Source organism: Chroicocephalus ridibundus, chromosome 24, assembly GCF_963924245.1.
Source record: "Chroicocephalus ridibundus chromosome 24, bChrRid1.1, whole genome shotgun sequence".
Taxonomy (NCBI): domain Eukaryota; kingdom Metazoa; phylum Chordata; class Aves; order Charadriiformes; family Laridae; genus Chroicocephalus; species Chroicocephalus ridibundus.
Window position 1 is genome coordinate 3492360 of NC_086307.1, and position 25788 is coordinate 3518147.

Genomic DNA, 25788 nt, shown 5'->3' on the forward strand with positions numbered 1-25788 from the left:
GGATTGATTTCTCTCCTAACGCTTGGGAAAACTGCACTTTTAGAAGCCTCTGGTGTCTGAATTGGTGGAAATATTCACCCCAAAGCCAGCTCTGGGGTGCGGGTTTCAAGGTCTCAGTGTTTTCAAGCTCCCCAGGTGAGGGGACGAGGAGGAGCGAGACCCGGGCGCCTGCCCCAAGCTGCCAACAGGGTTATTGCATACCAGGAACGGCGCATTCCAGAGAAATTAGAAAGTTTGCTGAGGAGTTCTCTCCTCTCTCTGCCACCCCGAGAACTCCTCGCCCCGGTGTCGCAGCCCTCAGCCCTTCCCTTCCTCCCGAAGCCGCAGCGCTCACCGGGTCCCACATTTGCCGGGAGCACACGGCTTCCTGCTGATGGAATGGGCTGGGGACGATCCTGGTATTGGTATCGGGGTCGATATTGGTACTTTAGTATTATTGATGTTAATTATTTAGTCTTACTCTAGTAAATCTGCTTCCATTTCAACCCTCGGGTTTCCTTGTTTTTCCCCGATTCCCCTTCCTGGGTGGGGAGGGGCCGTGGGGTGAGAGAATAATTGTCTGAACGACGATTAATTGTTGCGGGTTCCTCAATCCGTGATCGCGTCTCACCGAAAAAAAAAAAAGAGGCGTTTTGCCCGGGAGACGCAGTGACTCACGCCAGCGGTGCCGCAGCGACGGAGCCGGCGGCTGCTCACGGGGAGCAGCATTTGGGGAGCACGAGCACCCGGCCCCCAGCTCCGCGCCGGGGTGTAAAACCCGCGGCCAAATCGGGGGTTCCCTCCTGCTCGTGCCGGCAGCCGGGACGCAGCCGTGATGGAAGCTCAGCTCCGTGCCGAGCAGACGGGGCCTCTCCGGGCCCCACTCCCGCCCGCAGCCTCCGGATCCCACCTCCCGGGGCTGGAAGCTCTGAAATCCCATGGCTGCTCCTGGGCCAGCAGCTCTCTGGTCGCTTAATTAAAACTGTCAGACGTCGCTGCGCAACACCTCGCCGGCCCGATCCCCCGCCTCGGGCTCTGCCAGCGCCACGGCACAGGGTAACGCCGGATCCCAGCCGGCACCCGGAGCCTCTCACCGGCTGCCGCGTCGCTCATCAGCTTTAAGGAGCCGTTACAAACCCCGGCTTTGACGGCACAGGGGAGAAAACGAGCTGCCCAACGGCAGCCGGGTGCCCCTTTTCCCACCTCCAGCCTCTGCATTTCGTGAGACTCAGGGCTGCGGGCGGGGGGACGTCAGCTCGGTCCCCCCGCCCTGCGCCAGCCGCAGCTCCCCGGGGCGGCACGGGCCACGCGCAGCCCCTTCTGCCGCACGGGGGGCGACACGGCGGGACAGGACCCCACCGAGCCTCCCTTCGATCCGGCTGGAAGCGGCGCAATGTCCCCATCCGTCCCTGTCCCACGGCTGCGGGGACGCGAGGAGGAGCCCGCGGTGACAGCAGGGACCCCCCCGGGGGGGCTGAGGGAGGTGACGCCCCACAGGGGACCCCTCGCCTCAGCGTCCCAGGGACAGTGCTGGCTCCAGGGCTCGTGGCCACGCGACCTTGGGGACAGGAAGGAAATGTGGGAAGGGGCAGGTGTTCTTCCGCTGGGGCCGGACGGGATCGCCGAGATCTTCCCGGGAGGAAGGCTCCACCCTGGGGCCTCGGCGACCAGGGAGGGGAGGGGGAGGGCAGCAGAGCCAACAGGGAGCAGAAAGTGTTTCACCAACAATAAGCCACAACTTTTATTAATTGATAGAAATAGTACAAATTTTAAATTTAGTCGTATTTTACTCTTCTCTGAAACACCAAAAAAGGCTCCTCTCTCTGGCAGCTACATCGTCAACTCCTGCAGGGAGAAGAAAGACGCGTTAGGAGCCAGCCGGGCCCCGCAGCCCGGCCCCCGACCCGCGGCAGATCCGGCACCGCGGCCGCAGGCGGGAGGCACGTCCCTCCGCTCGCAGCCCCGAGCTCAGGCCTGGCTTGCAGCAGCGGGGAGATACCGCGCCACCCGTTCCCCCAGCGCAAACCGCTCTCCCTCCTCGCCGGGCACCGGGCAGACACTCACCATTATCGCATTTACAATATCGTTACTGTTGTTCTTCAGGGCACGGACCGCCTTCGCTCGGGACACGTTCGCCTGCGACATCACCAGCTCGATGTCTTTCACCTCGACACCGGTTTCGTCAACCTAAAGGAGACAGAGGCCGGGATTCAGGTCAGCCCGACGCACGGTTTGCTCCGTGTCTGGCAGAGGAAAACGGCACCGTCCGGACTGGGGCGGCCCCACTCGGGCCACACCGACGGAAGCCGGGAGGCGAAACAGGCGCTGCCCAGCCCTGGGGACGGTCCCCGGGCAGAGCCCGGGACCAGCCCCTCCTGGGCGAGGACCCTGCGCTCTCCTTTTGCCGTCACAACGAAGACATGGATGAGGGAAAAAGAAAACCACGGCTCTTCACACAAACTCGGGACGCTTCGCAGGACGCGCGTTAAGGCAGCAGGCCCGCAGCCCGGCCCCGCAGAGACAGCGTTACCTCTTCTTCCTCGCTCTCCTCCTGCACGGTGGGGGTCTGTGTGTTTTCTTGGATGTTTGAAACGGCTTCTCCTTGCACTTTGAACTTTTCGGCAGCTGCCAGCTGGGCCTGCTGGGACAGGTCTTCGATCTGGAGGAGGGAAAAAGCTGTAAGCGAGGCCAGCCCGGCGCAGAGCGGGACGTCAGCGCGCGGGCTCAGAGCCGCAGCGGCGCCAGCGCGTCCAACGGCTCTGCCGCGCAACCCAGCCGGGGAGCCAGCGCTCGGCACGGACCCCGGGCTGCCCGCGCCCCTCGGGGGCCACGCAGCAGCTGGGACCCGGCGGCGGCAGCCACGGGGCACAGGTGGCGAGGAGGAAGCCCAGCTAAGCGGCCCGGCTGCCGCGAGCGCGGATTAACGCGGCTGCCAGACACCGCACAGTCAGCTCACCTTGGCTTCCCCAAAGACTATGTAGGTGTCTGACGCCGGGCTCTTGTACACGTCTGGCTTTGTGATGACAAAGAGGATGTTCTTAGATTTCCGGATGGTGACTCTGGTTACTCCCGTCACCTGGCGAAGGCCCAGTTTAGACATTGCCTGAAAAACACGAGAGAAAGGTAAGCGAGGGGAGTCCAGCCCAGCCCGTGAGAGGACGCGTCCGCTCAGCTGCTCTCCGGACGCGGGTGCGATGATCAGTGCGCTCCAACACACGAAAACGCGCGTTTTACTGCTGCAGGGAAACAGCCCCGGGCTTTCAGCCTGACACTGCGCTGGGCGCCTGGGAGGGAACTCTCTAGTCCCAGGACCGGCGAGATCCGCAGCACCACCTCGAGCCCTCCAGACACGAGGGTTTTGCCCGTCAACGGGGCATCCCCCTGCCTGGGGGCTGACGAGGGCGGGGAGTCGCACAAACCTCCCTCAGCTCCCAAACTCCCGGCTGGTGCCGTGCAGGGGCGGAAGACGAGGAGCTGCAGCCCCGAACAGGGCTCATGGGGCGACGACCCCGGCGCTGGGGAATCCCAGACCCCGAGGCAAAGCTCGGCTCCCCGCGGGCAGGCTGTTTGCCGCACTCGGGTTTGGTCCGTCCGCCATCCCTCCTCACCTTCCGCGCTTTCTTTTCGCTCCGGCTCTGTTTTGCTTTGCTAACGGGTTCTTCATCTATTTCAGCTGCTGCTGCAAGCTGCACGGAGAGAAAACAAGAGGGACCCATGATAATCCCGAGGCGGCAGCACCGGCAGGGACCCTGCTCGGCCACCGCTGGGCGCAGGGACGTGCTGGCACGTGTCACCTGCCCTACCTGTGCCTGCTGCGTCGTGGCCTGTGTGGAGTCTTGCTCTTCGAGCTCTGGTACGGATTCATCGCTGTCAGACTCTGTTCCGGACCCTGCAGAAACGAAACGCACGTCACTCTTTCCAGCTCAGACCCGTCCGGGGGACACAGCAAGATCGAAGAACCACACCGCTTCGGTGCAGCCTTCGCCGCTGGGGGTTCCGAGTGCTGACACCGTTTCCCATCAGCGGGGTTAAGCGGTATCTGGTGGAAGGGGCTCTCCCTGCGACCCCCCAACGCCATCGGCAACCGGTGGCACAAGAGCATCGCCTCTTCCGAACACTCTCACCTCGGTGGACGCCGGATGCCAGAGCACCGCGGGTGCCCGGCGGCTCGCTCCCAACGCCGAGTCCCCGGGAGGCAGCGCCAGCCCGACCTGCTCCCCCGGTTTGAGGCACGGCACTGGCCACTGCCCCAGCCCGGCCGGAGGGCGAGCGCATGGCGGCACTCGCTGTGCGGTGAGTCAGCAGCAGCCCGGCGCTGCCAGGGACTCCCCTGGTTCCCCTCGAACCTGCGCAGGCGGCAGCGGAGCCGGAGCTGCAGGAGCTCAGACACGCGGCACAGAAACGAGACCCAACCGACCGAGGGGCTGCTGCGCCTTTCTGTCACCCCACCACGGGGGACGATTTGCAAATACCTTGAAAACCCCCATCAGGAAAGAGCATCTTCGGATGCTCAGGGTGGCCCCTGTGCCGCGTCCTGAAAGCTGCCGGAGCCGGGGAGGCTCAGCCGGAGGCCGGCTCCTGCGCCACCGCTGCAGTGCCGCAATTAGCTTGCGAACCACGGCACAGCCGCGTCCGACCACGCGGGAGTGAACGAGGCAAAGCCGGGCGTCTCCGGCCTTGGAGGAGGCCGGAGGGTGACCACGACGCCCTCTCGTGCAGCCGTTACCTGAATTCAGTCCCGTTTCCTTCTCTGGAAAGGGCCCCTTGCCCGCGGCCACGCTGAGCAGGCAGGAGCCCTCGGCAAAGCTCTCTGCAGGCTGTGGGTGCGTGCCCGGGGGAATCCCAACAGTTCGGGCAGGCAAAGGAATTTCCCCGGAGCGTGGGGACAGGCCGGTTTTGGCACCAGCACCGCCCGCAGCTCCCCTCCGCTGGCGGACGGACGTGGTGGACGCCAGACACACACCGCGGGGTACAGGCAGCTCTTCCCGGAGCCTCTGTGTAAAGCCAGCTCAGGCAAACAGCCGCAGCGCCCACGCCACAAGCCACACCGTGCTCCGTGCCCGAGAACACACGTTAGTGACACCGAGCCGCTGGCGCTGGATCATGCCGAGCCCTGACCTGCCCCATCCCGTGGCCGCGGGGCGTCTCCCCTCCCCGTTCCCCGGCTCACCGGCTGCTCGGGTGGGTTCGGCTCAGCCTGGCACGGCTCGGGCCTGCCTCCGCCGCGGCACTTCCGCAGACGCTGTGCCCAGAGCGACACACCGAGCGACGAAGGGGCACCTGGGCCCCGTCTACAGGTTAGTATCCAGTGGGCAGCCAGTGACACTCCATGCACACGGCAAACCGAGGCGGCAAATACCCTTGTCGTTCTTCAGGACAGGCGGCTTAGCCGGAGGAGCAGGGGCCCCAGCGGGGGCCACGGCTGCTCGGGGAGAGAGGTCCACCAGGATGGGCTGCACCGGCGGCTCGGCAGCGGGCAGCTCTGGGGGGATCAGAGGCGGCAGGTCGTCATCGTCCACGGCAGCGCTGACGGGGGCCGGGGCCTTCGAGGGGGGTTTGGATGGGGGCGGGCGGGGGGCCGGCTTGGTGACCTTACCGGGAGGGGTCTGCTTCTTCGCGGGGGGAGCGCTCGGCGCAGAAGAGGCAGGCGGGGGGTTACCCGCCGGGGCAGAGCCAGGAAGGCCAGCTTCTGGTTTCTGGGGAGCAGGGGCGGCACGATCGGCCGATGGCTTCGGGGGGGCACCAGGAACCCCTGGGGCTGGGGCAGCCGTGCCTGGAGCAGGAGCCGGCTTGCCGGGTGCCGGTGCAGGGGCTGCCGGGGGGGCGGCTGGAGCTGCAGGAGCTGGTGTGGCTGCACCAGGGCTCTTGGGAGGTGCTTTGGCCACAGCAGGGGTGGATGGAGCTGGCGGCGCTGGGGCAGAGGGAGCGGTCGCAGGGCTGCTCTTCGGAGGCTTTTTGGCTGCAGGGGGGGCGGCTGGAGCTGGTGGAGCTACTGGCACCGGAGCAGCAGGGGCAGAGGGAGCAGGGGGGGCAGCGACGGGGCTGCTCTTCGGAGGCTTTTTGGCTGCAGCGGGGGCAGCTGGAGCTGGCGGAGCTGCTGGCACTGGAGCAGCAGAGGGAGCAGGGGGGGCAGCGACGGGGCTGCTCTTCGGAGGCTTTTTGGCCCCAGGGGAGGCGGCTGGAGCTGCAGGAGCTGCTGGCACCGGAGCGGCAGAGGGAGCAGGGGGGGCAGCGACGGGGCTGCTCTTCGGAGGCTTTTTGGCCGCAGCAGCTGGTGTGGCTGAGGCCGAGGGAGCAGCAACAGGGCTCTTGGGAGCCACTTTGGCTGCGGAAGGGGCTGCCGGAGCCGGTGGAGCTGCAGGAGCCGGTGCAGCAGGAGCAGAGGGGGCAGCGACCGGGCTCACGGGAACCGCTTTGCCTGCAGGAGGGGCAGCTGGAGCTGCCGCCGCTGGTTTGACAGGCAGGGAGGTGGCAGGGGCCGAGGGGGCAGCAGGCACAGGAGCTGCCGGCAGGGAGACTGGGCTCGCTGGAGCTGCTTTGGCCAAAGCAGCCGTGGCCGCTGCTGGCGCGGCGCTGGGAGCTGCCGCTGTCAGTGGCCCTGGGAGAGATGTGGCAGCTCCTGGAGAGGGTTTGGACAGGGCGGGAGCAATGGGAGCTGCCGCAGCGGCAGGCACTGCCCGAGGGTCGGGGCTTCCAGGAGGGGTCCTGGCCACAGAGGGAGGGATGGGGTCTCCCCCAGCTGGAGCCGCAGCGGCAGCAGCTGGGGCTGCCGGGGCAGGGCCCACGGGACAGGTCTTAGCAACAGAAGGAGCAACTGGAACCGGCGGAGAGGCTGGAGCGCCAGGGGCTGGGCCCTGTGGGGCAGCAGCAGGACTCCCAGGAGACATCCCAGCTGGCACCAGGGGGGCAGGGGGTGACAAGGGGGCCAGGGCCATGGGGGCAGCCAAGAAGACAGGTGGAGAGATGGCACTGCCCGGGGCCGGAGGAAGAGGGGACACGGGAGAGGCCAAAGGAGAAGCCAGCGGGGCAGAGGCCGGGCTGCCAGGTGACACTGGTACCGCCGGGGCAGGCGCCGATGGTGCCGTGGCAGGACAGAGAGGGGCTGCTGCGGGAAGAGGGGGAGAGCCTGGGCTCTGGGGACAAGCTGTGGCCTCGGGAGGTGCGGTGGGAGTAGGCAGGAGAGCTGCCGGCAGGGGAGATGCCCCAAGGGGAAGGGAAGGGGGCGGTGGGAGAGTGGCCGGGGCTGCCCCAGGGCCCTGGGATGGAGCAGGGGGGGCCAAAGCTGCCCCAGGGGCAGGGAGAGGGGCCTGGGGCAGCCCCGCGGGGCTCTGAGGGGTGGCAGAGGGGGCAGCTTTCACTGGAGAGGTGAGAGTCGCTGGGGGAGAACCAGGGCTGACAGGGGAGGCAATGGGGGCCACCGTCACTGCGGCAGGAGCAGCGGCCGCAACAGGAGACACTGGGGCCGGGAGTCCCGGCGACACTGGGCTAACTGGGGCGGGCCCTGGAGATCCTGGGGTTGCAAAACCCATCGGGGACTGCGGAACTGGGTGGTTCCCAGTGGTAACCGGGACCTGCAGAGCTGGGGCAGGGAGCTGGGGGGGAACTGAGAACACTGGGATCGCCGCAGCTGGGACTACAGGGGGGGAAACGGGGGCTGGGGGGCCGGCAGGGCTGGGCGGCTCCACTGGGAGAGCCTGGCCCGCGGGGACCGGAGACGGAGTCAGAGGTGGGGAGTGAGCAGCATGAAGAACAGCTAAAGGAGAGAAACAGAGTGAACCGATGAGAGAGGGGAGAGGGAGGGGAGCCCTGGCCTCCCCCCAGCCTTCGTGCCGGCTTCTAGAGCCGCAGACGAGCGTCCGCCGGACCTGCCAGGCCCAGCGCAGACCGGGACCTTCGTCTGCCTCCAGAAACCGGCACTGATTTTACAGAGAACCGTTGTGCTGGCATGCGAGCTAGCCGATGGGCGCAAGTGGCAGAAGGAAAAACCCCAATGCCAGGATCGGCAGTGCCACCCCGGGGTCTCCTTGTTACGGGCAGCTGTGGCCGAATCCCTGCCACGGCAGGAGGCGGCACCTGAAAGGCCGGGGAGCCCCAGCGGGCCCGGCACGGCGGGAACCTGACGGGGGGTTGGTGCTGGCGCAGGGACCAGGCTTTGCCGCCAGCTCTGCGCTCGGCTCTTCCCTACCAAAGGGGTTGCCGCAACCTTTGCGGAGCCCCGGAGGAACCCCCAGCGCCGCTCCCAAGCCTGGGAAAGCGCATCCTGGGCTGGCGAGAGCAGGGGGGGTGACGAGGACCCACCCGAGGATGGGAAGGAAAAGGGAAATTTAACACAGCGGCATGCGTGACTGTTCCAGGAGCGCTTTGGGAGTCGTGCAGAGGGCAGCCCCTGGACGCAGACAGGCGCCCTTGGGGGACGAGGACGCCGAGGCACAGGGGGGGTGCGGCTCACCCACACCGAGGGGACAGAGCCCCGAGTCCTTGTCGTGCAGTGACCTGCGCTCCCCTGAGCAAGCTGTTAGGGTTAATGGAACTGCAACCACCCAGAAGAGCAAACTCTGGTTAATGCGGCACACGAGGTGTTAACGAGGAGGGTCCGGGAGTACCTGGAGGCGCCGCAGGAGCAGTGACGGGGGCTGCCGGAGGAAGGGCAGCTGGAGCTGAACGGGTGAGAACAACAGTTTTAATTATTAAGACAAATCCCACCGACCGACTGACTGAGAGCGCTCGCCAGCCAGCTCCCCTGGCACACACCCGCCTCCAGCCAGCACCGGGAGGGCCCGGCCGTTCAAAACGCCATGCGGAACGCCAACAACCAAAGGGAAGCGCTCAGGGAAGAGGTGGCGGTGAGAGACCCGGGGAGGGCAACACCGGTCTGACCAGCGCGACCGGCACCGCTGCCTGTTGGGAGCAGAACCGGCTGAGCCACACGCCCGCCCCTCGGCAGCTCCAGCCCCACGCACAGCGTCAATCCCCAACAGATTGGCACGTCCCGGCACGTCTGCCGGCAGGGATGGCGAGGGGAGCGCAGACGGGTGGCTGCCGAGAAGCCACAGCTGCGGAGCCCAAATCACAGCCCAGCTCGCGGAGACTGCGTCGCGTCAAGGGAGCAAGAGATCTCCTCCCGCCTGCGCGCGGGGCGCTGGCTGTCACCTCTGCTTGGGTCACCCACCGACCCAACCCCTGCGCCCGCTGCCCCTGCCCAACCTCTCCCACACCGCCATCAGGGCTGGCTCAGAGGCTCAAGTCCTCGCCTCGCTGCCGTCTGGAGCGGCAACACGCGCGTGGAACTCCCAGCAGCCTCCTCCGTGGGTGACGTCCCTCTCTCTGCCGCAAGAACAGTGGGCCAGAAGGTGCTTCCGATGCCCCATTTCCCCACCCTATCCCGAAACGCGGAGCAGCGGGAGGAGACAGGCACCGGCCCGGAGCTGGGCAGCTGCTCAACGAGTGCCGAACATCGGCGCCTTGTGCCAACGGGCACCAGGAGCTTCCTGCGCCAGGGAACCTACTGGTGCTTTAAGGAACAACATCCCCTGCCAAGAGCCGAGCTGGTCCGGAGCCTGTCACAGAAGGGGCCGGACAGACAACAGCCTTCTCTGGAAAGCTCGGAAACCCCTGCCAGCTCTCCCTGCTCCTTCTCCACGTCCGCTGACGCCTCGCCGGCACTGTTTGAGGACGTTCCTGCGATAAGCACGGTATTTCCAACTCGCCACTTCTCCGCTGGCAGCCCCACCTCTCCGGTGCCCAGCTCCGCACAGGAAGGTGAGACGCGGGACCCTCAAAGAGCACAACCCGTTTTTAAGGGATGCGGAGCACCCCACGCTGCATGCGCCTGAAAGCCGAAGCCCTGGACTGTCGGATTGCAGACCGCTCTGCCCAACCTCAGGAGCTTCCCACAGGCCAGCCAGCCTCTGAAGAATAAGAGGAACGTCAAAGGAGCCCCGGGATTCCCACCCACGGGGCGACGGATAACCCCGCACCAGCCCCCCCAGCTCCTCTCGCGCTGCCTCAGCAGAGAGGGAATAAACACGACAGCCCTCGCGCTCGCACACACCCTTCGCCTTCACCCTCCGCCTGCAGACCCACCCGACGGCTCCTCTGCTGCTGCCCGTGTTGCCCCCCCCCAGAGCCCCCCGTGCTCCCCGGGGCCACGGGAGCAGCTACTGTAACAGCATTTGCTGCCCACGGGCAGCTTCTCCCAACCGACGCGTGCTCCACCATCGTTAGAAACTCAAGAGCAGCAGAGCTTCGGCAGGAGAAGAGGCGCAAGTTGTCACCTGAGACCGAGAGCGAAGAAGAGGGAGGGGGGGACACGCTGGGAACTGGCCCCACCGCAGGAATCCCAGCTACGCCCGGGGAGAGGCCAGAAGCACCGCAGCTCCCCGGGCCCCCCCAGCACAGCTGTCACCCCGACAGCCGGCACCAGGGGCGGGGGGCCGCGTCCTCCCCCGGGGAAGCTTTCTGCCAGCACCTCCCGACTGCCGGCAAACCCCGACTTCCCTCGCGGTCCCCCAAATCCAACCCACCCTTCGGACAGACCCCCATTCGCCGTCGTGCACCGTGTGGCTCCCCCAGGGCGGGTGACAACGCCCGGTCACGTATCCCGCAGCGCGTCCCTGCGCCCGGGGCAGAGGCGCGGTGAACCCGGGCAGAGCCTTCGCCAACCCGACCGCAGCACCCGGGACTCTTCGAGGGAGTCAGGCGGCGCCGTGGGTCCCAGCGCAGGCTGGAGACCGGCCCCCGCCCCACGGCGGGCAGCGGAGCCCGCAGGCGCCTGCCTGGGCGTTTTTGAGCTGCGCCGAGTCCCGGTGCTGGATCCCCTGGATGGCGTTGAGGCCGGCGCAGCGACGTTCCCCGGCCCCGCTGCTACTTACCGACACGGAGCCCCACGTCACCTTCCCAAACCGGAGCAATTCCAGAGCGTAAAAGGATCGTGACCGTTTGGACGCGTCCCCGACCGTCCCAGTCGCCACACGGCCATACCCACAGCCGTTTTCCTCCCAGTCCCCCCGCCCCGACACTCAAATCCGTATCGGGAAGGTACAAACGAGGCACAGAGCGTGGCTGACGGAACGCTCTCCCCGATATTTTGGGGCACGAAGGACCAAAAGCCACGAGACTTTAGTCACGCTTCCTGCCGAGGGAACCCCTCCGGTTTTGGGGAGGGAACTACAAAACCGACACAGATTTCTTCTTCTTCTGACCCCAGCGACCAACGCGGCGACACGGAGACCGAGCAGAAGGGAGCCGAGGACCCGAACGCTGCCGGGGCAGAGCAGACGAGATCAGGGGGGTGTCACACAGCCCCCGCCGGGTCCTCGCCCACCGAGCGCTGCCCCCCGCCCTCCCCCCGGCCCCCGCGGGGCAGCGGCTCCCCTTTTTCCCCTCCTTTTCCGCTTCAAAGCGACCGAGCGCCCCGAGGCCGGTCACCCCCCCGCCTCCCCCGGCCTCACCTGTCTCAGCCTGCGGCTGCGGCAGCTCCTGCTCGGTGGCTGGGACGGTTTCTGTAGCTTCGCCGGGCATTTCTGGGGAAAGGGAGAACGCAACAGGCCCGGGCTCGCCGGGGCTCGGGACGGACCGAGGGCGGCCACCGGGAGCCGGTAACTCGCCCTTCCCAAAGCCACCCCCGAGTCCGCTGCCCAGACACCGAACGCCTCCCGGTACCGACAGCTCTGCGGAAACGGCTCAGCCGCGCCGTCGGTACCGGACACCCCGCACCCAGCGGGCCCCGAGCGCCGCACGGCACGGGCCGGTCCCGGTCCCGCCCGGGGCTGCCAACGGGGCTTCCCCCACCGGGCGGCGGAGCTGACCTCCCCCGTCGGCCCGGAGCGGGGCCTCGGCCGCCTCTGTCCCCCCACCCCACCCCGGTGCGGGTGGCCCCTGCCCGGTGCGCCGAGCCGTCCCCGCCGGCCTGCCCGACCGGACCGCGGCCCCAGCGGCGGCCTGGACCGGGCCCCCGCCGCCCTCCCACCCTCCCTCCCGGCCCGGCCGCGGTCCCCGAGCGGCGGGCAGCCCCCGTGGCGGCGGATGGCGGCGGATGGCGGCGGCGGGACTCACTGTGCGGGGAGCAGGGCCCAAGATGGCGGCGGAAAGAGACCGAGCGGCTGAAGACGCGACTTCCGGCAGGACGAGCACTTCCGGGGCAGGGGGGCAGCGCCCCGCCCGCCCCAGCGGCCGCGCTCCGCCGTTCCGGGCCCCGGCCGGGCCGGGCCGGTACCCGCGGGAGTGAGGCCGGGACCCCCGGGGAAACGGAGCTCGGGGCCGAGACGCCGCGAACGTGGGGCCTGGCCCCGATGGTGGGGCAGAGACCTCCGGTGCCAAAGGGAGCCCAGGGGCACGGTACGGGGGGTACCGGGAAGGGTAGCGGGGGGCCGGGCAGGGCGTACCGGGCACCGGGCAGCGCCCCCGGCTCCCCCCCGGCAGGTCGGGACGCAGCCACAGCCCCCTCCCGCCTCGGCACGGCGCAGGACGCAGGGACAGCGTTGACCCGAGACGTTTTAATGGTCTTTGCGTAGAAAAAGTACAAAATGTGGGAAGGGCCCGCGGGGACGGGTCAGCTGCTGGCTGCCGGGCTCCCTGCTCCAAGGCACCGGGACCCCTGCAGCCGGCGGCGGAGGCGACGATGGCAGAGTCGGTCCCTCGGTGGCCCCGCGGTGAGGTCCGGGGCCGCCAGTGTGGCCCCTGGCAGCGAGGCCTCAGAAGTCTCCTTGCAAGTCTGCAAAGAGGAGAAAGGAGAAGTTTTACAGAAAAAAAAGAAAAGAAAAAAAGAAAAGAAAAAAAGGAAAAAAAAGGAAAAGAAAAAAGAAAAGAAAAGAAAAAAGAAAAGAAAAAAGGAAAAGAAAAAAAGAAAAGAAAAAAGAAAAGAAAAAAAGGAAAAGAAAAAAAGAAAAGAAAAAAAGGAAAAGAAAAAAGAAAAGAAAAAAGAAAAGGAAAAAAAGGAAAAGAAAAGGAAAAAAGGAAAAGAAAAGGAAAAAAAGGAAAAGAAAAGGAAAAAAAGGAAAAGGAAAAAAAGAAAAGAAAAAAGAAAAGAAGAAAAGAAAAGAAAAAAGAAAAGAAAAAAGAAAAAAGAAAAGAAAAAAGAAAAAAGAAAAGAAAAAAGAAAAAAGAAAAAAGAAAAAAGAAAAAAGAAAAGAAAAAAGAAAAAAGAAAAGAAAGAAAAAAAGAAAAGAAAAAACAAAAGAAAAAAAAGAAAAGAAAAAATAAAAGAAAAAAAAGAAAAGAAAAAAGAAAAGAAAAAAAGAAAGAAGAAAAGAAAGAAAAAAAGAAAGAAAAGAAAGAAAAAAAAGAAAGAAAAGAAAGAAAAAAAAGAAAGAAAAAAGGAAAGAAAGAAAAAGAAAGAAAAGAAAAAAGAAAAGAAAAAAGAAAAGAAAAAAGAAAAGAAAAAAAAAGAAAAGGAAAAAAAAAAGAAAAGGAAAAAAAAAAGAAAAGAAAAAAAAAAGAAAAGAAAAAAAGAAAAAAAGAGCAGTTTCTCAGAGCCAGGGGATCCCTCCGCTTCGGGGTCCCCCGGCCGGCTGCGTCCCTGCCCGGCTCTCACCGCTCCTCCGGAGCAGCTCTCCCCTCCGGGCGCGCTCCATCTCCTCCACGAACTGCTCGAAGACCCGCACGTAGGGCGCCAGGCTCGTCTTCTTGTAGTCTGGAGGGGTCGGGGAGCTGAGCGGCAGCGGGGCAGCGGGGCCCCCCCCCCCGTCCCCGTGCCGTCCCCGTCCTCGCTCACCCCGTGCACGCCGCTTCGGCTCCGTCTCCCCGCCCTCCTCCTGCTCCCCGTCGTCGCCGGCCGCATCCAGCTCGTGGCACAGGGAGCTGCGGGAGACGGCGGGACGCGGTGTGGGGGCTGCCGGCACGGCCGGGACCCCCCCCCTCCCAGTGCCTCCAGCCCCGATCACGTACCTGATGGTGGGGACGGCGAACGGGTCAAACTGGTCCAGCCTCTGCAGATCCAGCGGCACCGAAACGCGACCTGCAAGAGAGGGGAGTCACGGCCGGGGGCGCCCCGCCGTGGGGGGGTGCCCTGTGGGGTGCTGGCCCCACAGGCCCCCAGACCCACCTGTTTTGGGGTGGACGCTGAAGGGGCTCTTCAGCAGGTGCCCGACGCCTTTGCTGACGTTGATGTCGAGGCGGGGGAAGCAGTACTGCAGCATGATCTCCCAGTCCGCGTAGCACGCCGGGCCTCTCCCGGGCCCCCCCGCCCGCTGCGGGGACGAGAGGGTCAGGGGGCAGCGGGGGGGGGGCGGCAGCACCCGGGGCAGCCCCACGGCCACTCACCCGTGTCCGCTCCATCCTGCCCTTCAGCAGCTCCCAGCGCTGCACCGAGTCCCGTTTCTTGGGGAACTCGCCCCGCAGCGGCTCGCGGTGCTGTGGCTGGCGGTCAAGGCTGACGACGGACGCTGCCGGCCCCGCTCCCCCCACCGCGCGGACCCTCCCTCCGGACCCGGCACAGCGCCCAGCGGCACGGCACGGCACGGCACGGCCGCTGCGGGAAGGATATCCTCCGGGACGAGGGCCAGCACCTTGTCCCAGCTCTCCGGGGTGCCCAGGATGTCCTGGCCCACCAGTGCGTACGCCTCGAAATACTTCTCCACCACGCTGACCGAGCGCCTGCGGAGGAGCGGGGAGAGGCGGGGGGAGGCTCAGCGCCCCACGGCTGGCAGCGGCGGGGGCCGGGATGGCGGAAGCGGGGCGTCCCCACCGACCTGATGAAGGGGTGGACGGGCTCGGAGATGTTCACCTTCTTCACGGTCTCCGCTCCGCCCTGGGGGGAAAGCAGCAGTCAGGCTGGGGGTGGGTGGGCAAGGGGTGGCTGACCCCCCCCTTCCGCCCCCCGCCGTGCGCCCACCTTCACCAGGGTCAGGTACTCCACGGCGGCCGCCCGCAGCGCCGGGGACCATTTCCGCACGGCGTCGTCGCACACCCAGCAGTGGACGCCCCTCCGGCCCGAGTACACCCACAGGCGATGCCTCACGCCCAGGTCCTCTGCGGGGGCGACAGCCGGGCTGCGGGAGGGCGTCGGGACGGGCTGCGGCGTCCCCCCCGCGTCTGGCACCGCTGCGAGACCCCGCTGGGCGCCGGCGCATCCCCCGCTCCCCCCCGGCCCCCCCTTTCCCCCGGTGGTGGTGGGGGTCCGGGCGTTGCTGTGGGGCAGAGCGTGGTCTGGCCGCGTCCCCGAGACCCTCACCCACGAGCGCGCAGTCGATGACGCGGACGGCGATGGTCATCAGGGTCCAGCACTTGGAGCAGATCTCGGCCGAGCTGAGGGCAGAGCGTGGCGGGTCGGGCTGCGCCCCCGTGCCCCCCGCACCCCCTTCCCGGCCCCCTGCTCCGGCTCCTGCCGTGAACGTACCCCCCCCACCACCACCCTTCCCCCCCAATCCCCGGGAACCTGCAGCACGTCCGGACGTCGTCGTAATCCGTCATGTCGATGTCAAAGACCAGCTCCTTCTCCTGCGGCTGGAAGGCCCCCAGGTGCACCGTGTTGTGCTGGTTGGGCTGCGGGACGGGACGGGACGGGACGGGACGGGACGGGTTCGGTGACCCTGCGAACCGGGGGGGGCTGCGTGTGCCCCCCTCCCCAGCCCGAGGGTCCGTGCCGCCGGCGGGGGTGGCCGGGTGGGAGCGGGAACTCACCCGGTGGGAGTAGACGGCGCCGATGTCGATCTTGTAGGGGTTGATCCTCTGCAGCTCCCGCTCCAGCTCCTGGGGGCTGCCGAAGGACTGGAACCGCACGTAGATGTCATCCCGCAGCGTGAAGGAGAATTCCCGCAGCTGGAAGTAGTTCTTCACCACTGCGGGGGGGGGGGGGGTGGGGGGGGGGGGTGGTGTTGGTGTCGGTGGGGGGGGGGGGGGGTCAGCCCCGACACCCACCCCCCCACCCCCCCAAGGGCCCGGCCCCCCCCCACCCCCCTGTTTCCCCCCGGCCCCCCCCACCCCCCTGTTTCCCCCCGACCCCCCCCCTCGCTGCACTCCTCAGCCCCCCCCCCCCATCACAGCCCCCCCCCCCCCCCCAGAACCCCCCTTTCCCCGCTCAGCGCATCCACCCGCCGCCCCCGGGACCCCCGACGTGCTCCGGGACCCGGTATCGCGGCACCCGACCGTTCCCCGTCGTCCCCCCCCCCCCCCCCCCAGCTCACCGCCGCCGTAGCCGAGCCAGCGGCCGTAGGGGCCGTGCGGGAAGAGCCGCCGGTAAAAGACCGGGAGCAGCTCGGGCAGCGCCGCCGGCTCGAACGGCGCCATGGCGGGAAGCGGCGGCGGCGGGAAGCGGCGGGTCCGGGCCCCCGGGGGCCGCCGGGAGCTGTAGTTCCGACCCCGGGGGGGGGTTTGGGGCGGGACGGGGAGGAGCCGGGACGGGGGTGGTCCGGGACGCCCGGGGAGGGGGAGGGGGGGGCGCAAAGCACCGGGGGGGGGGGGGGGGGGGTGTGTCCGGGGGTGTCCCGGGGTCCGGGGCGGGAGGAGGGGGGGGTGTCCCGGGATACATCGCAGGGTTGCGGGACCCCCCCCCCCGCCCCGAGCCCTTCCCACGCTCGGGATTAACGATTCCCCGACGGCTGCGACCGGACCCGGCGGAGCCTCGGGAGCGGAGCAGCGTCCGTAGCCCCGGGGCCCGGTTCCCGGCGGGCGGGAGGCGGCGGCACCGGGGCGGGGCGGGGACGCGGCCGCCCCCGCAGCCCGGTAACGCCGAGCGGTGCCTCCGGTGGTTGCGCCAGAGCCGCTCCCGGGCCCGCGTCCCGCTAATTAATCATTGACAGCGGCGCCGCCGGCGGGGCCAAGGTCCGGCCGCAGCCGCTCAATCGCCGCCGTCCCGGTGCCGGTGCCCGAGGATGTGGCTGTACCTGGCGGCGGTGCTGGCGGGGCTGTACCTGCTGCGGCGCTGGCACCGGGAGCGACAGACGGTGCCGGGGCTCCCGGAGAAGTACGTGCTGATCACGGGCTGCGACAGCGGCTTCGGCAACCTGCTGGCGCGGCAGCTGGAGGCCCGGGGGCTGCGGGTGCTGGCCGCCTGCCTGACCGAGGCCGGGGCCGCGCGCCTGCGGGCGGCCGCCTCGCCGCGGCTGCAGACCGTCCTGCTGGACGTCACCTCCAGCCAGAGCGTCGCCGCCGCCGCCGCCTGGGTCCGGGAGCGAGTGGGCGACCGAGGTAGGACGGGGCGGACGCCCCCATCGTCGCCCCCGGCACGGCCCCGCCAGCCCTCCCGCCACCTCGCCGCCCTGCGCCGGTGCCGGAGCGGGCAGGGGAGCGATCCCGGATCACCCCGTCCCCTCTGCCAGGTCTCTGGGGGCTGGTGAACAACGCGGGGATCGCCATTCCCACCGCCCCCAACGAGTGGCTGACCAAGGATGACTTTGTCAAAGTGCTGGACGTCAACCTGGTGGGGCTCATCGAGGTGACGCTGAGCCTCCTGCCCCTCATACGGCGGGCGCGGGGCCGGGTGGTCAACGTGGCCAGCGTGATGGGCCGCGTCTCCTTTTTCGGCGGGGGGTACTGCATCTCCAAGTTTGGCGTGGAGGCCTTCTCCGACAGCCTCCGGTAAGTCCAGCACGGCAGACACCGTCCCCGGTTTCCCAGTTTGCTTTTCCAGGCTGCGGCCGGCGGAGCCTCCCTCTCTCAAACGCCTTCCTCCTGCATCCGCCAGCGAGCCGGGGCAGGGTTTGGTTCGGTTTAGCTGCTGCCGAAGCGCGAGAGGAGGGGCTGCGGGGATATTTAGCGGGTGGACCAGATGTCGGGACACCTCGTGCGGCAGCTGTGGGACTTGGGTCCCACGGGAGCCATCCCCTGCCCCGGGGGGACCCTCGCCTGTTGCTGGCAGCCTCTGGCTCCGCTTCCAGCCAAGCTCGCGAGAGGCAGCGCGGGGTGCGGGAAGGCGAACGACTTTGGCAGAGCTTTGATTTCCTTGCCCTGCCCCGGCGCTGAGCCTCCCCCATCGGACCTCGTCCTCGTACCGCATCCCGCGGGCAACGGCCCCGCGGTCCTGGGGTTTGCGTTGGCCCCGTCCCAGCTGGACGCAGCGGGTGTTTGCTCACCTGCCGCCTCGGAGGCGTCCCGGGGCTGGCGTGGGGTGCCAGGCTGCCGACGGACCCCCGGCGTGAGGCTGTTGGGCATCCCACGCCGGGGCCGGTGCCCAAACGGGAGCCGGTGCCCAAACGGGAGCCGGTGCCCACGTGTCACGGATGCAGTCGGGCGCTGCTCCCGTGTCGCCACGGGGCTCGATCCCTTCCAGGCTTGAGATGCGCGACTTCGGGGTGAAGGTCAGCGTGATCGAGCCCGGCTACTTCAAGACGCTGATCACCAGCGCGGAGAACGTGGAGAAAAATTTTCTTTCCATCTGGGAGAAGCTCCCGGCGGAAACCAAAGCGAGTTACGGGCAGAATTACTTGAATGAGTGTAAGTATCTCCCCTAAGCGTTAAGCGATGCCGTTTCTCTCCTGACGCGAGGCACGTCCCCGGGCCCACGGGGCGTCCCGCTGCCCCGGCACCCCACCGAGCCGTTCGGCTCGAGGCTCTCAGCCCGGCAGCCTGACCCCGGTGCTTTCTGTCCCCGCAGTTTTGGTATCGCTCAGGAAGATGCAGAAGCGATGCAACCCCGACCTGAGGCTGGTCACGGACTGCATGGAGCACGCGCTGACCAGCCGCCACCCCCGCACCCGCTACTCGGCGGGCTGGGACGCCAAACTGCTCTACATCCCCCTCAGCTACCTGCCCTCGGCCCTCACCGACCTGGTGTACTCCTGGTCCTACCCCAAACCTGCCCAGAAAGCCTGAGACGGGGCCGCGGCGCGGGCAGGGGGACGTGGCGCGGGCAGCCGATGGCGGCAGCAGGTAGGGCCCGGCACCGCAAGGTGGGATCCGACGTCGCCGCAGCTGAGACCGGGCCAAGAGATCCCTGAATTTCTAACTCAAGGCGGGTCTCCGCGCCCGCCGCCCTCTGCTCGCGGACCGCTTTGATTCTCAATAAAGACAAATCCTGCTCCCCCCGGCACGGCAGGGCTCGATTTCAGCTTCGGCCGGGGCTGCGGCGCCGAGGCCGCGTCCCCGCTCCCCTCGACGGCCCCGGGCTGTGCCGCGGGAGCTCCGGGGTCTCCGGCCATTCCCCTGAGCACCTGCTCCCTGCAGGGTCCAGCCCCTGCCGGGCTGCGAGAGCCGCGCTCGGCCGAGCCGGCGCTCCAAGGAGGTAACACAGGGATAAAAACCAGACTCGTACAAACCTGGGCAGGTTTCCCCCTGGGCACAGGGTTGAGCAGCTTCTGCTCGGGTCTTCCTCCTCCTCTTCCTCCTCCTCGGTGCCCCACGGGCATCCCGGGCGGTGCCTGCGCCTGTGCGCGGCTCTGCAGACCCACGGGCCCGGTCAGCGGAGGCTGCCCAGCTCCAGCAGAGCGTGCCCGGGCACCGCCACGGCTGGAGACACCCCTTTGCCCGTGTCCGGGCTCGCCCCAGCGTGGGACGAGCAGAGCCGGTGCGAGAGGAGGAGCCCAGGGCCAGGAGATGCCGATGGTGCCTGGAGAGTTCAGCCAAATCCGGCTCCGTGGGGCGGCTGGATCCACCCCGCCCACGCAAACGGCCATTAAAGGCCACAGCAGAGCTCCAGGCACACGGATCTGCACGGGGCGAGGCCGGGAATTGCGATGGAGAGAGGGAAAACTTTTCACGTGGCGGTGCCGCAATCCTGCCTCTCCTCCAGCCTGTCCCGGATCAGCCCCCAGGGGCACGGGCTGGGCCGGTCCTGCGCACCGGGCACGATAAAAGGGGCACGGACGCGGAGGGCACAGAAGGCTGTCACCGAGCCGGTGCCCGAGGATGTGGCTGTACCTGGCGGCGGTGCTGGCGGGGCTGTACCTGCTGCGGCGCTGGCACCGGGAGCGGCAGACGGTGCCGGGGCTCCCGGAGAAGTACGTGCTGATCACGGGCTGCGACAGCGGCTTCGGCAACCTGCTGGCGCGGCAGCTGGAGGCCCGGGGGCTGCGGGTGCTGGCCGCCTGCCTGACCGAGGCCGGGGCCGCGCGCCTGCGGGCGGCCGCCTCGCCGCGGCTGCAGACCGTCCTGCTGGACGTCACCTCCAGCCAGAGCGTCGCCGCCGCCGCCGCCTGGGTCCGGGAGCGAGTGGGCGACCGAGGTAGGACGGGGCGGACGCCCCCATCGTCGCCCCCGGCACGGCCCCGCCAGCCCTCCCGCCACCTCGCCGCCCTGCGCCGGTGCCGGAGCGGGCAGGGGAGCGATCCCGGATCACCCCGTCCCCTCTGCCAGGTCTCTGGGGGCTGGTGAACAACGCGGGGATCGCCATTCCCACCGCCCCCAACGAGTGGCTGACCAAGGATGACTTTGTCAAAGTGCTGGACGTCAACCTGGTGGGGCTCATCGAGGTGACGCTGAGCCTCCTGCCCCTCATACGGCGGGCGCGGGGCCGGGTGGTCAACGTGGCCAGCGTGATGGGCCGCGTCTCCTTTTTCGGCGGGGGGTACTGCATCTCCAAGTTTGGCGTGGAGGCCTTCTCCGACAGCCTCCGGTAAGTCCAGCACGGCAGACACCGTCCCCGGTTTCCCAGTTTGCTTTTCCAGGCTGCGGCCGGCGGAGCCTCCCTCTCTCAAACGCCTTCCTCCTGCATCCGCCAGCGAGCCGGGGCAGGGTTTGGTTCGGTTTAGCTGCTGCCGAAGCGCGAGAGGAGGGGCTGCGGGGATATTTAGCGGGTGGACCAGATGTCGGGACACCTCGTGCGGCAGCTGTGGGACTTGGGTCCCACGGGAGCCATCCCCTGCCCCGGGGGGACCCTCGCCTGTTGCTGGCAGCCTCTGGCTCCGCTTCCAGCCAAGCTCGCGAGAGGCAGCGCGGGGTGCGGGAAGGCGAACGACTTTGGCAGAGCTTTGATTTCCTTGCCCTGCCCCGGCGCTGAGCCTCCCCCATCGGACCTCGTCCTCGTACCGCATCCCGCAGGCAACGGCCCCGCGGTCCTGGGGTTTGCGTTGGCCCCGTCCCAGCTGGACGCAGCGGGTGTTTGCTCACCTGCCGCCTCGGAGGCGTCCCGGGGCTGGCGTGGGGTGCCAGGCTGCCGACGGACCCCCGGCATGAGGCTGTTGGGCATCCCACGCCGGGGCCGGTGCCCAAACGGGAGCCGGTGCCCAAACTGGAGCCGGTGCCCACGTGTCACGGATGCACTCGGGCGCTGCTCCCGTGTCGCCACGGGGCTCGATCCCTTCCAGGCTTGAGATGCGCGACTTCGGGGTGAAGGTCAGCGTGATCGAGCCCGGCTCCTTCAAGACGCTGATCACCAGCGCGGAGAACGTGGAGAAAAATTTTCTTTCCATCTGGGAGAAGCTCCCGGCGGAAACCAAAGCGAGTTACGGGCAGAATTACTTGAATGAGTGTAAGTACCTCCCCTAAGCGTTAAGCGATGCCATTTCTCTCCTGACGCGAGGCACGTCCCCGGGCCCACGGGGCGTCCCGCTGCCCCGGCACCCCACCGAGCCGTTCGGCTCGAGGCTCTCAGCCCGGCAGCCTGACCCCGGTGCTTTGTGTCCCCGCAGTTTTGGTATCGCTCAGGAAGATGCAGAAGCGATGCAACCCCGACCTGAGGCTGGTCACGGACTGCATGGAGCACGCGCTGACCAGCCGCCACCCCCGCACCCGCTACTCGGCGGGCTGGGACGCCAAACTGCTCTACATCCCCCTCAGCTACCTGCCCTCGGCCCTCACCGACCTGGTGTACTCCTGGTCCTACCCCAAACCTGCCCAGAAAGCCTGAGACGGGGCCGCGGCGCGGGCAGGGGGCCGCGGCGCGGGCAGCCGATGGCGGCAGCAGGTAGGGCCCGGCACCGCAAGGTGGGATCCGACGTTGCCGCAGCTGAGACCGGGCCAAGAGATCCCTGAATTTCTAACTCAAGGCGGGTCTCTGCGCCCGCCGCCCTCTGCTCGCGGACCGCTTTGATTCTCAATAAAGACAAATCCTGCTCCCCCCGGCACGGCAGGGCTCGATTTCAGCTTCGGCCGGGGCTGCGGCGCCGAGGCCGCGTCCCCGCTCCCCTCGATGGCGCTGGGCTGTGCCGCGGGAGCTCCGGGGGTCTCCGGCCGTTCCCCTGAGCGCCTGCTCCCTGCAGGGTCCAGCCCCTGCCAGGCTGCGAGAGCCGCGCTCGGCCGAGCCGGCACTCCAAGGAGGTAACACAGGGATAAAAACCAGACCCGTACAAACCCGGGTAGGTTTCCCCCTGGGCACAGGGTTGAGCAGCTTCTGCTCGGGTCTTCCTCCTCCTCTTCCTCCTCCTCGGTGCCCCACGGGCATCCCGGGCGGTGCCTGCGCCTGTGCGCGGCTCTGCAGACCCACGGGCCCGGTCAGCGGAGGCTGCCCAGCTCCAGCAGAGCGTGCCCGGGCACCGCCACGGCTGGAGACACCCCTTTGCCCGTGTCCGGGCTCGCCCCAGCGTGGGACGAGCAGAGCCGGTGCGAGAGGAGGAGCCCAGGGCCAGGAGATGCCGATGGTGCCTGGAGAGTTCAGCCAAATCCGGCTCCGTGGGGCGGCTGGATCCAACCCGCCCACGCAAACGGCCATTAAAGGCCACAGCAGAGCTCCAGGCACACGGATCTGCACGGGGCGAGGCCGGGAATTGCGATGGAGAGAGGGAAAACTTTTCACGTGGCGGTGCCGCAATCCTGCCTCTCCTCCAGCCTGTCCCGGATCAGCCCCCAGGGGCACGGGCTGGGCCGGTCCTGCGCACCGGGCACGATAAAAGGGGCACGGACGCGGAGGGCACAGAAGGCTGTCACCGAGCCGGTGCCCGAGGATGTGGCTGTACCTGGCGGCGGTGCTGGCGGGGCTGTACCTGCTGCGGCGCTGGCACCGGGAGCGGCAGACGGTGCCGGGGCTCCCGGAGAAGTACGTGCTGATCACGGGCTGCGACAGCGGCTTTGGCAACCTGCTGGCGCGGCAGCTGGAGGCCCGGGGGCTGCGGGTGCTGGCCGCCTGCCTGACCGAGGCCGGGGCCGCGCGCCTGCGGGCGGCCGCCTCGCCGCGGCTGCAGACCGTCCTGCTGGACGTCACCTCCAGCCAGAGCGTCGCCGCCGCCGCCGCCTGGGTCCGGGAGCGAGTGGGCGACCGAGGTAGGACGGGGCGGACGCCCCCATCGTCGCCCCCGGCATGGCCCCGCCAGCCCTCCCGCCACCTCGCCGCCCTGCGCCGGTGCCGGAGCGGGCAGGGGAGCGATCCCGGATCACCCCGTCTCCTCTGCCAGGTCTCTGGGGGCTGGTGAACAACGCGGGGATCGCCATTCCCACCGCCCCCAACGAGTGGCTGACCAAGGATGACTTTGTCAAAGTGCTGGACGTCAACCTGGTGGGGCTCATCGAGGTGACGCTGAGCCTCCTGCCCCTCATACGGCGGGCGCGGGGCCGGGTGGTCAACGTGGCCAGCGTGATGGGCCGGCTCGCTTCCTTCGGGGGAGGCTACTGCATCTCCAAGTTTGGCGTGGAGGCCTTCTCCGACACCCTCCGGTACGGCGGTGGCGACCACCCGTGGTCCCTGGTGTTCCCCTGTGCCAGGGCTCGGCCGGCAGCCGGGCGCTGGCAGGCGCAGACGTGCCGGGCGGCTCTGCCCCGCTTTCCCCACGCAGGGTTTTACGCTGTACCCGGTTACATCCATCCCCGCGGCGCGGAGCGGCGGCGAGATGGGGCGGGGGGTTGTGAAATACCCCCCCCGGTCACCCACAGGTTGGGAAACGGGGGCCCGGCTGGAGCAGCCGTTGAGCAACCAGAGGAAGGGTTTCGAGAAAGGAGAAGGCTCCCCTGCACCCACCCTGGGGGCAACGGAGCGCCCGGGGGGGTGGGGGTGGGGGTGTCATGGACTCCCCCTCACCCCGTGCGGCTGATACCTGCCCCCACTCCAGGCGCGAGATGCGACCCTTCGGGGTGCGGGTCTCCATCATCGAACCCGGCGGCTTCCGGACGGCGATGACCGACCCCGTGACGCTGGTGAAGGGCTTCGAGCGCCTCTGGGAAGGGCTCCCGGCAGAGACCCGGGCAGCCTACGGCCGCCGTTACCTGGAGACCTGTGAGTACATCCCTGGTGCCCCCACTCCTCCCTGGTAGCCCCCCCACCGCCGCTGCCGGCGGTCCGGGCTGACCCCACTCTACCCACCCAGACGCCAAGAGCTCGGTGCTGCTGTACCGGCTGAGCAGCCCCCGTCTCTCCCCGGTCACCGGAGCCGCGCAGCACGCGTTGCTGGCCCGTTCCCCCCACAGCCGGTACGCGGCGGGCTGGGACGCCCGGTTCCTCTTCCTGCCCCTCAGCTACTGCCCGGCCTGGCTCAGCGACGCCGTTATCGGGCTCTTTCTGCCCGTCCCGACCCGGGGTACGCCCGCGCACCCCTGAGGATGAACGCACCGCCCCGGGGACGCGACCACGGGCCCCCGCCGGCTTCGGGCCTTTGTTAACACACTCAATAAAGCTGGTGCAAAGCAAGGGGCTGCCCGCGGGGACCCCCCCTGCCCTCCACTGCCCTCGCGGGGCTCTGGGGCTCCTGCTGAAGGGGTTTTCCCTTCGGGGACGCCGCTTTCTGCGGGGAACAACCATCGCTTTTGCTCTTCGCAAAGGTCCCGAAGCTGGTTGTGCCTCACCACAGCCCCGCTGGGACCCCCCCGCCGGGGCCCTGCCACGTCCCGGGCAAACACTTCCACCGCTGGGACAGCTGCGGGGCACCGGGCTTTCCTGGCGGCGGTGGCGGCCCTGGCACTGGGTCCCGCCGCTGCGCCGGCAGAGGAAAATCCCGAAGGGCAGAGTCTGGCACCCCCAGAGAAGGCGCCGGGGGTGGTGTGTGTGGGGGTGGTGGTGAGGAAACCCCGGGCTTGTTCTCGCCCCCTGGGAGAACCGCTCCTGCTGCCGTGCCAGCAAAGAAAAATCCCGAACGGCCGGGGCTGTCGTCGCTGGCGAAGGCGCAAGGAGGGACGACCCGGGCTTGTTCTCACCCCCCTACACCCCCCCCGGGGGAAAAGCTGCTGCTGCCGCCGCAGCCCCGGGCTTTCCTGGGCCCCCGCCACCTACAACACCCAAAGGCCGGGCCTGGTCCCTCCGGCCAAGGCGCTGGAGCAGCAACCCGGGCCTGTTCTCACCCCCCACCCCGGGGTGAACCGCTTCCACCAGCATCCCCCCCCCCTCCCCCGGGCTTTCCTGGCCGCATCAGCCCCGGCCTCGGGAGCTCCGAGCCCAGAGGAGCCCAGCAGCGGAACGGGCTCCTCAGCCCAGGCTGGGGCTCACCTACCCCGGGCCTTCCCTGCCCCCCGCCCTTCCCACAATCCCCCGGGAAAGGGGCAGCACCCTCCCCCCCGAGAAGCCATAAAGCAGCTGCGGCGGGCCCCGCCTTCCTCCTCACCGGCTCCGAGCTCCCGGTCGCCCCTCGCCTCCGCTGGGCCTCAGCTCTCAAGTTCCGCGGCTGGGGGGGGGGGGCTGTTGCCGCGGAGAAGAGATTTCCCGCCGGGGTCGCTTTATTTTCGTGACCTTCGGATATATGGTGGGGGGTGTGTGTGTGTGTGGGGGGGGGGGGGGATGCGTTCGTTGTTAACCGTTTTCCGCGGCTTTCGGAGAGCACCGGGAGCCGGTGGCTTCTAGAAGACAGGAGCCTTTCCCGGAGGACTGAAGTGCCATAGAGACGCACTTCGGAGGACTGAGGGGGCACTTCCGGTGTGCGCGGAGGACTGAGTTGCCATGGGGACGCAGCTCGGAGGGCTGAGGGGGCACTTCCGGTGTGCTGGAGTACTAAAGCGTCAGCCTCGGGGGACTGAGGGGGCGCTTCCGGTGCCGCGGAGGACTGAAGTGCCATAGAGACGCACTTCGGAGGACTGAGGGGGCAC

The 25788-nt window shown here is 67.9% G+C and overlaps 5 protein-coding genes across 7 annotated transcripts; 3 read left to right on the forward strand and 2 right to left on the reverse strand.

Moving 5' to 3' along the window:
• Positions 1 to 1693: 1693 nt before the first annotated feature.
• On the reverse strand, positions 1694 to 12144 carry NACA (nascent polypeptide associated complex subunit alpha). 3 transcript variants are annotated; one of them, XM_063359155.1, is made up of 11 exons: positions 12034 to 12144; positions 11430 to 11501; positions 8583 to 8636; positions 5576 to 7732; positions 5339 to 5461; positions 3783 to 3868; positions 3588 to 3665; positions 2936 to 3082; positions 2510 to 2638; positions 2044 to 2166; positions 1694 to 1824 (listed from the first exon to the last, which is right to left on the reverse strand). In XM_063359155.1, exons 2-11 carry the CDS (start codon positions 11497 to 11499, stop codon positions 1810 to 1812), a joined length of 2982 nt encoding a protein of 993 aa, XP_063215225.1. In that variant the 5' UTR covers positions 11500 to 11501; positions 12034 to 12144; the 3' UTR covers positions 1694 to 1809. The 3 variants fall into 3 exon arrangements, with proteins under 3 accessions (XP_063215225.1, XP_063215224.1, XP_063215226.1); XM_063359154.1 differs by having other exon boundaries at positions 5339 to 7732; XM_063359156.1 differs by lacking the exons at positions 5339 to 5461; positions 5576 to 7732; positions 8583 to 8636.
• Positions 12145 to 12487: 343 nt separating this feature from the next.
• On the reverse strand, positions 12488 to 16348 carry PRIM1 (DNA primase subunit 1). The gene is made up of 13 exons (XM_063359160.1): positions 16101 to 16348; positions 15598 to 15755; positions 15353 to 15459; positions 15149 to 15222; positions 14810 to 14946; positions 14667 to 14725; positions 14461 to 14571; positions 14239 to 14329; positions 14021 to 14165; positions 13864 to 13933; positions 13691 to 13776; positions 13511 to 13609; positions 12488 to 12691 (listed from the first exon to the last, which is right to left on the reverse strand). Exons 1-13 carry the CDS (start codon positions 16201 to 16203, stop codon positions 12672 to 12674), a joined length of 1260 nt encoding a protein of 419 aa, XP_063215230.1. The 5' UTR covers positions 16204 to 16348; the 3' UTR covers positions 12488 to 12671.
• A 258-nt stretch (positions 16349 to 16606) lies between these two features.
• On the forward strand, positions 16607 to 18934 carry LOC134526871 (retinol dehydrogenase 16-like). The gene is made up of 4 exons (XM_063359157.1): positions 16607 to 17103; positions 17235 to 17493; positions 18185 to 18348; positions 18509 to 18934. Exons 1-4 carry the CDS (start codon positions 16788 to 16790, stop codon positions 18724 to 18726), a joined length of 957 nt encoding a protein of 318 aa, XP_063215227.1. The 5' UTR covers positions 16607 to 16787; the 3' UTR covers positions 18727 to 18934.
• Positions 18935 to 19720: 786 nt separating this feature from the next.
• On the forward strand, positions 19721 to 21912 carry LOC134526872 (retinol dehydrogenase 16-like). Its single transcript, XM_063359159.1, has 4 exons — positions 19721 to 20074; positions 20206 to 20464; positions 21156 to 21319; positions 21480 to 21912. The coding sequence occupies exons 1-4, from the start codon at positions 19759 to 19761 to the stop codon at positions 21695 to 21697; spliced, it is 957 nt and encodes a 318-aa protein (XP_063215229.1). The 5' UTR covers positions 19721 to 19758; the 3' UTR covers positions 21698 to 21912.
• A 785-nt stretch (positions 21913 to 22697) lies between these two features.
• On the forward strand, positions 22698 to 24348 carry LOC134526874 (retinol dehydrogenase 16-like). Its single transcript, XM_063359161.1, has 4 exons — positions 22698 to 23046; positions 23178 to 23436; positions 23829 to 23992; positions 24084 to 24348. The coding sequence occupies exons 1-4, from the start codon at positions 22731 to 22733 to the stop codon at positions 24311 to 24313; spliced, it is 969 nt and encodes a 322-aa protein (XP_063215231.1). The 5' UTR covers positions 22698 to 22730; the 3' UTR covers positions 24314 to 24348.
• The last annotated feature ends 1440 nt before the right edge of the window (positions 24349 to 25788 follow it).